A 12368-nucleotide genomic window follows, 5' to 3' on the forward strand; every position below is an offset into this window, starting at 1 on the left:
GAGAGCTTACTGTCAGGATGTCACCCAAGAGATCATGAGAGGAGATAAATCTGAGAGGAGAAGGTCATGACCTCAAAGTGCCATCAGCCTTGAGTTGACAAAAAAGGAAGAAAGGCTTGCATAAAAGACTCATTTTAAATATCCACTGAAATTCCTTTTTTTTTAAATAATTAATTGCTTCCAAGGTCAGTTTCCAGGCAAGTAAATTAACTTGATGTTGGAACATGATACCGAACTATTCATTAAGGTCTACTTGATATTCTTTGTAAAAACCCAATTAAGTGTCCAGGCAGAATATATAATCAATTGAATGAATGTGTTCTTCTTGCTACTAGTATCACTGGTAACCTTACACACTGGTAACCTCCGAGGGCCTGCTATTGCCGAGAATACAGGGAGAAAAGTATAAACCTGAAACCAGCAAACACTGAGCAGAAAAACTCTGAAACAGCTGATCATGCTCCATTCTACAGGGTAGACACAGGCGCCTGTGGATGTAGCTGTGTGGTGTGTGTGTACGTCTGTGTACGTCTGTATATACGAACACATGTGTGTATATATATGCATGTGTGCATACGCGTGTGCGTATCTTTGTGTGTGTATGCGTGTGTGTGTGATGTGCCCCTCTCATACTTGTCAGTGAGCATTCCTTGTTCACATGATGTACCAGTATTTCCAATGACTGTCGCTGTGCCTTGTAGGTGCTCCTGACAGGCAACAAACCCTGACCCTAGAGCCCCCTTTGCTCCCACTGCCTGTGACTCAATGACTGTTCCCCACAGATCCGGCGATCAGCAAATCTGGAGCGCCCCATAGCTCCTATCCCCAAAGCAAGCTATCACTACCAATACCTTTAATTCTTAAACAACACATTTAACTTGACCTCAGTGATGAACAATAGGCACTATGCTTTAGTTTTTCAAACGTGAGAGAAAAACACTCAGCAAATACAGTTCACATAAATAAAGCAGTCCGGTTGCTCAAAAAATGATAAAGCATAGGTTCTTGGGTGTATGATCTTTGAGCTACATATCAATATAAATTGGCTTAACATAATCGCAACTTTTTTTCTTTCTGCAGTTAACACAGTAGAAGTTCTGAGTTAGGATAATATCTTTATTCAAACTCCAAGGTTATATTGACTTTCACTTTACATGAATGAAATAGACGGAAAGAACTGGTAATGTAAATAGCTCTGCTCACTGAGAAAGGCTGTTGAACAAGGTTCCTGCTACAGCAAAAAAGGCACAGCCACTATGACAAGCAACACGCAGCACTGTGTGAGAGAAGCAAGCAGGGTCGCCAGAAGCTCATGTTCAGAGCATGGAATCTCCAAAGTGCTTGCCAAATGTTTGGCCACACAATTGTCTCTTTTATGAGTAACCAAACACAAAAGTGTAAACTTCATTCATTTAAACTAGATGGTTGGCATTACATTTTAATTTGCAAATAAAGAACTTCTAACGCAGGGATTCCCAACTTGTAGCAGAGAATAACCCACTTTTCCTTTCCTGTACTTCTAAAGTCACCACTCCTGCTTGCTTGCTCTTGGAGAGCTTGTTTTGTCTGAGGGTAGCAGTTACACCGTTGGTACTTCAGTCACTAGACTGCCGGACTCAGAAGAGCTGACGGAGGCCGCACAGAGCAGATGACGGGTGGGGCTTTAGCTTTTTCCCATCTTCTCACTGGAAATACCCACAAGGTAGAACTATTTGAGACAAAGGCTTAGCGTGGGCTGAGAAAGCCTCTGGTCCAGGTTTAAGAGTTCTTACTGCTTTAAAGTGTAACCATATAAACTTCAGACTAAGTACTAGATATTTCCAGTGAGTTTGAAAAAGACCCTGATGCTGGGAAAGAATGAGGGCAGGAGGAGAAGGGGGCCATGGAGGATAAAATGGTTGGATGGAGTCACCAACTCAATAGACATGAGTCTGAGCAAACTCCAGGAGATAGTGAAGGACAGAGAAGCCTGATGTGCTGTAGTCCATGGGGTCACAAAGAGTTGGCTACAACTTAGCAATAGGACAACAACAATTCCCTATTAGCACCATTTCTTTGAGGTAAGTAATTAAAATCTCTGGTACAAGAAAGTTAGTTACTCAGGAAATGGTTTACTATTTGCTTTATATTTATTCCATATTGGTTTTTTGTTGTTGTTGTTCCTTCACCTTCTGCAAATTTTTGAGCCAATTGTGTATATTAGAATTTCTATCAAATGATAGAAAAAGTAGGAGAAACTAAAATTACCAGTATATACTAGAAGTTATGACTACAGCTTGCTAAAGCAGAGGACTGAGAGTGTGACTTTAGAAAATAAATCCTCAATATTATCTATATATTTTAAGCATTGGCGATAATTTTGTCCCTTAAAAGCACAAATAAATCCATGTGTACTTAAGCATATAACAAAAATTGAGTGCCAAATTGGATTAATTATGTCCTTTCCAAACCAGAGCCCCAAAGCAAGGCATCATAAACTTTAAAACTCAGAATTGGAGCTCTTGCCTTATATCTCGTATGTTTTGAGTTGTGTTTTATTCTGTTATCTTGAAAATAAAATCTGATCTGAAATAAGTAGTCCTAAATACTGAGAAACGTACTAATAATACTAAGCACACCTGAGGACAAGCTCAGGGTCTTCTCCTGTCAGTTTCTTAAAGCTACAACAGGTCATGGGATTTTGGCATAATCATGGTATTAGTAGTAACTTTTCTATCTTATTCTATTTTATTGTGGCTGACTCAATAAACTGTAAGATAGCATAAATCATGGAAAATGATATCTTTGCTGAATGGAATTGTTTCCTAAAATAAGGTGCTCTTTTTTCAGCTTTGTGGAATTTAGATGAAGAATAATAACAAATGCATGCTCCTATATTTATAATATTGCTTCAAATTCATGATGGAAAAAGTTAACTGTATATATAAAATGTTATATAATACAAAAAATAGCAACAATTAGCCTCATATAAGGAACTATAATACATCAGCAAACTGTCAAAATTTGTGCCACAGGTACTTGAAAGAATGATTCTAGAAGAGAAACACTATATACTCTAGTTTCCGAGGAAGTAGAAAAGAAGCCAGTGGTAACTAGAAGTCAATTCAAGTTCACAAAGATGAAAAATGAGTTCAAAACCTAATCTTATAGGCTTCTTTTCTTTGGGTTACGCAAAGCTGACCCTAAGAAAAAATATGGACCACCCACTGGCTTTCTAACCTTAAATATATCAAAATCACCCAGAAAGCTATGAGTACCACTTATCCCAGATCTCAGAATCTCCTGCTGGGGCAGTTTAAAAGCTCTCCAGGTGAATCTGATGAAGCTAACACACTATCTATTCATAAACTGGCATTTGTGAACCAGAGGCGTGTGAATATAGTTCAGTTTTAGGAAGATAATTCACAAGGTGTGCTGAGGCATTGTTAGGGAAAAGAGAAAAAAACAGAGGAGTAACGTATATGGGCCAGAGATAGAGGTCAGGTGTATTCACAGCTAGATGAGCAACTGAACTCACTGAGTGCTGAGCTGTCAAACTGGTAACGTCGCCTTAGCTGAGTCTCACACGAAACAGCACTGCTCTGTGCAGACAGGATCCTGGACCGAGGGCTCTGGGAGCGTCCACCAGGCTCTGTCCTTGTGCGTGCAGACAGGATCCTGGACCGAAGGCTCTGGGAGCGTCCACCAGGCTCTGTCCTTGTGCGTGAGTGCAGTCGCTTCAGTCGTGTCCCACTCTCTTGTGACCCCATGGACTGCAGCCCCCCAGGCTCCTCTGTCCATGGCATTTTTCAGGCAAGAACACTGGAGGGGGTTGCCATTTCCTCCTCCAGGGGATCGTCCAGACCCAGGGATCTAATCTCTTGCATCTCCTGCATTGGCAGGTGATCCTTTACCACTAGCACCACCTGGGAAGTTTTATTCAGTATATTTTAACAAATACTTTGACAACAACGAGAAGAAAAGGGCAGCTGATTCAACTAAAAGAAATCGCTCATACATTCTGTTTGTTGTTCAGTTGCCCAGTCATGTCCAACTCTTTGCCACACCATGGACCACAGCACGCCAGGCCTCTCTGTCCCTCACCATCTCCCAAAGTTTGCCCAAGCTCATGCCCATTGCATCAGTGATGCCTCCAGCCATCTCATCCTCTGATGCCCTGTTCTCCTTCTGCTGTCAATCTTTTCCAGTATCAGGGACTTTTCCAATGAGTCAGCTGTTTGCATCAGATGGCAAAAATACTGGAGTTTCAGCTTCGGCATCAGTCTTTCCAATCAGCATTCAGGGTTGTTTTCCCTTAAGGTTGACCGGTTTATCAATATGTCTTATGTCTCATACATAAGATAATGAAATTGCAATTTAAAAATCTTAATTTTAAGACAACTGAAAATAAGATGATATTGAATAGACATAAAATGCGGAATGCAAGCTTAACATATTGATTTACACAAAGGGGCAAGGGTAAATCTGGCTGGGATTTTTTTAACTCTTTCCAAGTCCAGTTGAACAAAAAGCAACTAAAATGGCATCTGGAAAAAGCAGATACAAACTCAAACTGTGTCAGCAAAAAAGAGACACGACTCTGAGCTGGTCAGTACCTAAGTGTGTAAGTGAGTGTGTAAATCTATGCAGGGCCCAGAGGGGAGAAGGAGGGATTAGGAAAGCAAGAAGTTTTTAAAATTACAGCTCAAGTGAATAGAGCTCCCAGGGCTAGTTCAGGTATTTTAGGTCTTGGTAAGGAACCTGCCTGCCAATGCAGGAGACATAGGTTTGATCCTTGGGTCGAGAAGATCCCCTGAAGGAGGAAATGTTAACCCACTCCAGGATTCTTGCCTCGAGAATCCCATGGATAGAGGAGCCTGGCGGGCTACAGTCCATGGGGTCACAAAGAGTGAACACGACTGCAGTGACTTAGCATACATCACACACACCACCAGGTAAAGCCCGACGGGCTCCCGAGGTGAGGGAGGGAAATTGAGCGTAGGGGTTAAGAAAGTATCACATTTATATTGATCTGTCTTTTCCAAGAGAGAGCGAGGCAGTCGACAGGAGAATAAAACCTAGATGCTGTTTGTTAGGGGCTTCCCAGGTGGCTCAGCGGTAAAGAATCCACCTGCCAATGCAGGAGAGGCAAGTTTGATCCCTGGGTCGGGAAGATCCCCTGGAGAAGGGCATGGCAACCCACTCCAGGACTCTTGCCTGGAGAATCCCATGGACGGAGGAGCTGGTGGGCCACAGTCCACGGGTCGCAAAGAGTCCGACACGACTGTGCCCCGTAGTGTCCAGGAATAAAGTTCCTTTCCCTGACTCAGGATAGTGTTGTAAACACAATCGGACAACCAGAGACCAACAGAACGCTTCGTTCTGAGATGCTTGGGGGCGATCTGAATACTGGGGCCCTTCGCGATGACTGTGGAGTTACAGGACCGTGTGACTTTCCTACTGGAAGCTAATGCGGGTGCCTGAAAGGCCTTGCCGGAGCTCGGGAAATGTTCCCTCACAGCCCTCATGCGGGAGGCGGTGCACGTTTCCCGTCCTAGAATCTGAGCGGCGGCAGGCGGAGGGGAGAAACAGGGACGGATGACGGAGAAGCAGAGCGGAGACGGGGGCCCCCTGTTTCCCGGCCGCGGAACACGTCACAGACCCTCAGACGGCATCCGAGTCACCGCGCTGTCTGCTCAGAGGTCAGGTTCCCGACCCCTCCACTCACCCACTGAACTGGAAGTTTTAGGGGCCTCCTTGTAAGTGCACCCCTTCACCAGCACCCTCGGGGTTCCGGTGCGGCTGGACTGAGGCCCGGGTGGTGGGAGCTCTGTTCAGAAAGGAGGCCGCCCCGTCGGCGAGGCCTCCCCGGGGACCTTCCCCGCCGGCCGGTCTGCCTCCTGTTACCTGAGCCCCTGGCACTCGGCCCGCTGGCACTGGGGTCGTTCTCTTCGCCCAGTTCTTCGCGGCCCTGGTGTGCGGCTGCAGGATTCAGCTCTGTGACCACTGTCCTAAAAGCCCAAAGGGCGTCCAACACGGAGCTAACCCGGGAGGGCTGTGCGCACAGCCGACTCCGAGGAAGCCCAGCCCGCATCCCGACTCAAGCAAAGTCATCCTTGCCCCCAGCAGCGGGGCTCAGCGTGAGCGAGCGACGCCCACAGCGGACTCCCCACCCGGGGGCTCTCATTTCACCCACGCCTGCAGCGGGGTGGCCGGCCTCGGCCCCGCGGTCGGCGCCCTGGGACGCGGACGGCCGTGGCCGCAGCCCCTCGCCCCGGGCCGCCCCTTCCCGCACGGAGACGAGTCTGGTTTCCTGCTCGGCCTGAGAGGCCGCCCCGGGCTGAGAGGAGAGGGCAGCGAGGGCGCAGAGGCCGCGCGCCGCTGTCGGCCGAGCCACCCCCTGCGAGGGGCGGGACGGTGACAGACGCGGGGCTGCAGCGCAGGCGGCCCGGGGCTGGCTGACCGCGGCCTCCAGACGCCGACCGCCTGCAAAGACTCAGCCGTGCGGGGCCGACCTCACCTGTAACAAACCGCCGCGGAATCACAAAGGCGGATGCTTACAGAGCACCGAGTTAAGGGCTTTACACAGTAAAGTCAAGCGCCCTCGGCCCTGAGGATCAACCTTATCGTCAACTTCACGCGGGTGAGGAGACGGAGACTCAGGCCGGCCCAGCCAACGGTTGGAATCTGCTTCTGTTAAGCGAATCCCTGTGACCATCTCTTAATGATACCAGCTTTTAAAAAAAGAAAAGCCTCGTAAGGGAGGTTAGAACCGGGACCCAAGGTCTAAGGGTTCCACCTACCCGTGCGGCAGCAGGGGACGGCAAGGCACGGACACGCTGAGGCCCCGCTTGGGGGGCAAGAGTCCCTGGACACACGGCTGTTACTGTCCGTTTACGGTGGGGACGCAGACGCGGAGCACAGCCTTGTGGACGCAGCCGGGAGGGAGAGGGTGGGGCAGACAGAGAGCAGCTGCACACACACATGTATATGTATAGCCGACTCACTTTGCCTTACAGTAGAAACTAACAACGTTGTAAAGCGACTATACTCCAATAAGACTTTTAAAATAAATGAATAAAAACAATTGTTTACAAGTCCTCAAGCTGCTGGTCCTTGGTCATCCCAGTGACACACACAAATGTCATCCGTGCTCACGGGCGCCGTGATATGAAAATGGCCAGGAAGCGCTTGGAGTTCCACCCCATGGACATGACCATGGATTTGGTTTCCTCACCCTTAACCCTGGCCCCAGGGCAGAGTCACCCCCAGAGGCACGTTCAAAAACGGACGTCCCAGCCCCACTCCAGCCAGTTACACTAGAATCTGTGGGGGTGGGATCCTCTGAGCATCGAGGCGACTTTCACATACAGCCAGGATTGAAGACTGCTCTGGAGGACAGTGCTCAGCAGAAGCAGAAAAAGGAATTAAGTGGTATCTAAAAAATGTGCTTTCCCACCAAGCGGATTGCTGGTTATAAAGGAGTTCTGTCATAGTAATCTGAACGAACTGTGCTGAAGACTTTCTACTCTTCTCCAGTTTTAACCAGACTATAGACCTTGCTTCCAAATGTTACTCTTTCAGATCAACAGGGCCTTGATATCATGGTTGTTTTCACTCAGGCTCATTTAGGGAGAACATGGAAACTGCCAGAGAAGTCTGAAGGAGCATTAGCCACCACTGCACGGCCTTGTTCTGAGTTACAGTGAAAGCAAGCTTCAGACTCGCATCTGCAGATGCGCCTATTAAACAAACACATCTTGGCCATGTGGGCCAAAACAGTTTCTCAACCAGCTTTACGAGCTCACTGAAGCCCCAGCTCCATGTCTTTTAGTCTAATACACGTGATATGAAAGGCTCACTGAGCACAGACAATGACCTTCACTGGCAGGGTGCCATGCTCTATGGAAGGTCAGACACCCACCTGGACCCAGGACTGGACGCTGCACTGATCTGACCAAGCCCCAGGCACCATCCTAATGTTAGTTATAAACCTCATTCATCCTTAATGCCTGTCCTTACATTGTGAGCAAGGAAGTACCTCTAAACTCTTAGCCAACCCACATGTTTGGGATAGCCACAATTTCACCAATGAAACCCCATTTCTAAGGTTTATTATGCTAATATAACCGTTACTCATTTTACCAATAAAACCCATTTCTGACATTGAGGATGCTAGCTGTCAAAACTCCTGTTGTGGAGACCATGGAAGAACGTGAAGTGGCCGGGAATGTGCAGTGTGCACTGCAGCACTGCTCACAACAGCCAAGACACGGAAGCAACCTGTGTCCACGGACAGGGAACGGATAAAGAAGATGTGGTGCACGCACACAATGGAATATCGTCCTTGTTGTTTAGTCACTCAGTCGTAGCTAACTCTTTTGCAATCCCATGGACTCTAGCCTGCCAAGCTCCTCTGTCCATGGGATTTCCCAGGCAAGAACACTGGTGTGGGCCGCCGTTTCCTTCTGGAGTGGAATATTACTCAGCCATTAAAAAGAGTGAAATAATGTGTAGAAGCAAGGATGGACCTAGAGATTGTCATAGTGAGTGAAGTAACAAAAAGAAGGAGAAAGAATATGATATTCTCTATATGCAGAATATAAAAAGAATCTAAAAAGAAATGATACAAATGAACTTATTTACAAAACTGAAACAAACTCACAGACTTAGAGAACGCGGTTATGGTTGCCAGAGGGATAAGAACAGGAGGAAGAGATAGTGAGGGAGTTTGGAATTGATGTGTACACACAGCTGTATTTAAAGTGGACGACCAACGGGGACCTACTGTAGAGCACAGGGAACTCTGCTCCGTGTCATGCGGCAGTCTGGATGGGAGGGGAGTTGGGGGAGAATGGATACATGCATATGTGTGGCTGAGTCCCTTTGCTGCTCACCTGAAACTATGACAGCATTGTTATCGGCTATTCTCCAATACAAAATAAAAAGTTATTTTTTTTTAATTGTTCTGTCTGGGAGTGTGGCCCTTTCTGAAATGATATTAACTGGACACCCAACGAGTGTTCTTGACAGCATGTTCTTGGACTAACCACCTCTAGAAGTAAAACTTTAACTGCAGGTACACGTGTCACTCTGATTACCAGGTAATTTACAGCCATTCTAACACTGACATTGTGTAGCACAAGGCCCTTTTAGTAGTAAGTCTATTTGGCTTTATTACATGTGTGAAAATATTTCTTAGTGGCTAGTGGAACACAGTAGCCATGAGCATGTGAAGTTACTTGGTTTATTTGAAGATGCTGATGCTGACAGTGTATCCAATGCATGGTCTATGACCAGATTCTCTCACAGCTCAGACTACAGATGGCCTCACGCCAGCCACACTCTTCCTATTCAAGGCCCGCTGCAGAACCAGGTGAGGGCCACACCAGTGAAGGTCCCATGGATAAATGACAAAAGATAAATGGCCTTTCTGACATCAATTGATGATTAATACTTGAACTTGAGACTTATATCTGTAGCTACTCCGATTCCAGGAAGTTAGGTTGGCGCTCTTATTCGTGTCGTCTTTGTGTGAATCTTTATAAAGTCTGCTTATAGACACTTTAGTGTATTGCCACCTCAAGGACACTTCTATATTATTTTACATTATTTTCTTCTGAAAGCAAATCTGTATTTCCACCACTTCACAGAAGCAGATGTTTTTTATTTTTCAGATTTTTTAAGCCAATATTTACTTAACAACCACTGTGGATAAAGCTACAAACAGATCCAAATGGATAACAAAACAAAACAAAAAAAACCTTGACAGACACTAAGCAAATGTCGGAGTGCCTATCAAACCAAAGAGGAGGGACCCAGGAAAAGAACAACCAATGGCTTTTTAGCAAGTCTTAATGTCAGAGTCTCTCCACATAAACTGCCATTGAATAACATCCCAAAATATTTTCAGACATGAAGTAAAAATAGAAACCAGCACTTAACTCTAAAACAGGCCATAATGGGGACAAGAGTTGTACGCCAGAGCGGAGGAAAATGAAACTTGGTTTCTTTATTGTTGGCTATAAAATGGGCACAAGTGTAGCGGACACATTTTGTGGGGAGAGCAAGACTTTCAAGGCCAACTCCAAGACATGGTTCCTTTCCAGCATTAAACAATGGCAGGGCATTTAGGGCGAACTAAACCTTCCCAAGGTTTCATTATGACTCAGAAAGCCTAACTTCTTGGGAATGCAAGTTCAGGGTTCGGTGGAGAGCACAGTCCTGAATTGCCAGCCCTATTTCTGGGTCTGCCATTGACCTTGTGTTACAAGAGCAAATCATTTCAACTTCTTGCTGGGTTTTTATATGCGCCACGGGGGCTGTTTAGATTTGTTCTCTATAGAGAGAGCCATTCACCAAAGAAAGCAATTCACCCTGGCAAAGAACAAAGGGTTCAAGGTGCAAAAGAAGCATCCAGAATGATTACTGACTCAAAGTCCTTCCCAAGTGGCAATAGCCAGTGGTAGAATTAATATTTAAATCTCTGACTTTTTTTTTTTTTCATATCTCAACTGCACCACCAGCTAAAGTCTTCCACAGCGAAGGGAACCGGAACACACCAGAATATGCGTCCCTGGAGACTTACAGGCAAGGTAAACTGTGTGATTCAAAACACAAACGCAGGGCAGAGAAGTTGATATGTACAGCTGGAGTCAGCAGGACTGGACCAGGGTGAGACAAGCCGGGGGCAAACTTTAAAGCGGCATCCCCCCAAAAAAAAGATTATCTTATAACCCAGATAAGTAAGATTTTATTGGAATATTTTTGAAATTCAAAATTAAGGCAAAAAACTCGATGATGAACAAAACATCACATTTTAAAATGAATTTGATTTTTTTTTAAGTCTGTACAGAACACATAGGTGTGTGTGTTAGTTGCTCAGTCCTGTCCAACTCTTTATGACCCCATGGACTGTAGCCCACCAGGCTCCTTTGTCCATGGGATTCTCCAGGCAAGAACACTGGAGTGGGTTGCCATTTCCTTCTCCAGAACACATAGGAGCCAATTGCAAAAGAAAAGAACCAATAACACCAATCCGGTCTTTACTTTAAATGTTGATGTTTTGTTCATCACAGATGCTTCTGTGTCAACTTTGAGCTTTCTAAAGATTGCATTAAAAATGCGATTCGTCTTGATCACTGAGATGTTTGGTGTGTCTCCCTCTTTCGCCATCGAGGATGGTGCTGCGCTCAGCCCTCTCCCAGTCCGGGCCGGGGGATCATCACCGGTTCCCAGAAAGGCCGGGCAGGCGCCGGGCGGACAGGGCTGCCCCAGGCCAGGGGGTGCCTACCTCGTTTGTTCTGCGTCCCGTGCTTCCTGGCCAGGCTGAGCTCTCTCTGGATGCGGCCTTCCAGGTACTCCTGCTTCTTGCCCAGCATCTCCTCCGTCTCCCGAAGTCGGGCCAGAGCTTCCTGGGCGCTGGGGGCCGCGCGGCTCTTGGAAGAGCCTCCGCCTTTGAAGAACTTGCCCAACTTGCTCATGGTGCTGGGGGGCCGGCCAGCGGTCCGCGGGGCTCGGGGCTCGGGGCTCGGGGCTCCGGGCGCGCCTGCGAGCAGGTGAGCGACGTTCGCCCGGGTCTCGGCCAGGCCCGGGGAGGTGGCGCCCGCGAGTCCACACGCCGTCGGGCGCAGGTGACTCCCTCTCCCGGGCATTTCCTGGCGGCCGGGCCCGCCCCGCGCGCCGGGAGGGGAGGGCACCGCAGGCGGACGCGGCGGCCCCGCCCGGGCCCCGGGCATCGGGAGTGAAGAGAAGGAAAGAGCTGGAAAGGCCGCAGGGGCCGCAGCCCGGGGCTGTTGTACCCACGCTGAGGGCCACCCGGGGCCAGTGACCGATTTGATGCCGGCCCAGAGAAGCGCAGACGGCTGTCGGGGGTCTAGTGCGGGGCCCGAAGTTCAGTTCAGTTCAGTTCAGTCGCTCAGTCGTGTGCGACTCTGCGACCCCATGGACCGCAGCACGCCAGGCCTCTCTGCCCATCACCAACTCCCAGAGTCCACCCAAACCCATGTCCATCGAGTCGGTGATGCCATCCAACCATCTCATCTTCTGTTGTCCCCTTTTCTTTCTGTCTTCAATCTTTCCCAGCTTCAGGGTCTTTTCCAATGAATCAGCTGTTCACATCAAGTGCCCAAAGTATTGGAGTTTCAGCTTCAGCATCAGTCCTTCCAATGAATGTTCAGGACTGACTTCCTTTAGGATGGCTGGTTGGATCTCCTTGCAGTCCAAAGGACTCTCAAGAGTCTTCTCCAACACCACAGTTCAAAAGCATCAATTCTTCGGCGCTCAGCCTTCTTCACAGTCCAACTCTCACATCCATACATGACCACAGGAAAAACCATAGCCTTGACTAGACGGACCTTTGTTGGCAAAGTAATGTTTCTGCTTTTTAA

General features: G+C 47.5%; 1 protein-coding gene across 2 annotated transcripts in view; it reads right to left on the minus strand.

Annotated features, from left to right (window-relative positions):
* CHMP4C (charged multivesicular body protein 4C) overlaps positions 1 to 11554 on the minus strand; it is a 29327-nt gene extending 17773 nt beyond the window's left edge. Inside the window, 1 exon segment of one of the 2 annotated variants that reach the window (NM_001045976.1) lies at positions 11273 to 11554. In NM_001045976.1, the coding sequence (NP_001039441.1) occupies positions 11273 to 11462 (190 nt within the window). In that variant the 5' untranslated portion in view covers positions 11463 to 11554. 2 annotated transcript variants of the gene reach the window in all.
* Positions 11555 to 12368: the final 814 nt, after the last annotated feature.

The sequence above is a fragment of the Bos taurus genome, chromosome 14 (genome assembly GCF_002263795.3).
Source record: "Bos taurus isolate L1 Dominette 01449 registration number 42190680 breed Hereford chromosome 14, ARS-UCD2.0, whole genome shotgun sequence".
Taxonomy (NCBI): domain Eukaryota; kingdom Metazoa; phylum Chordata; class Mammalia; order Artiodactyla; family Bovidae; genus Bos; species Bos taurus.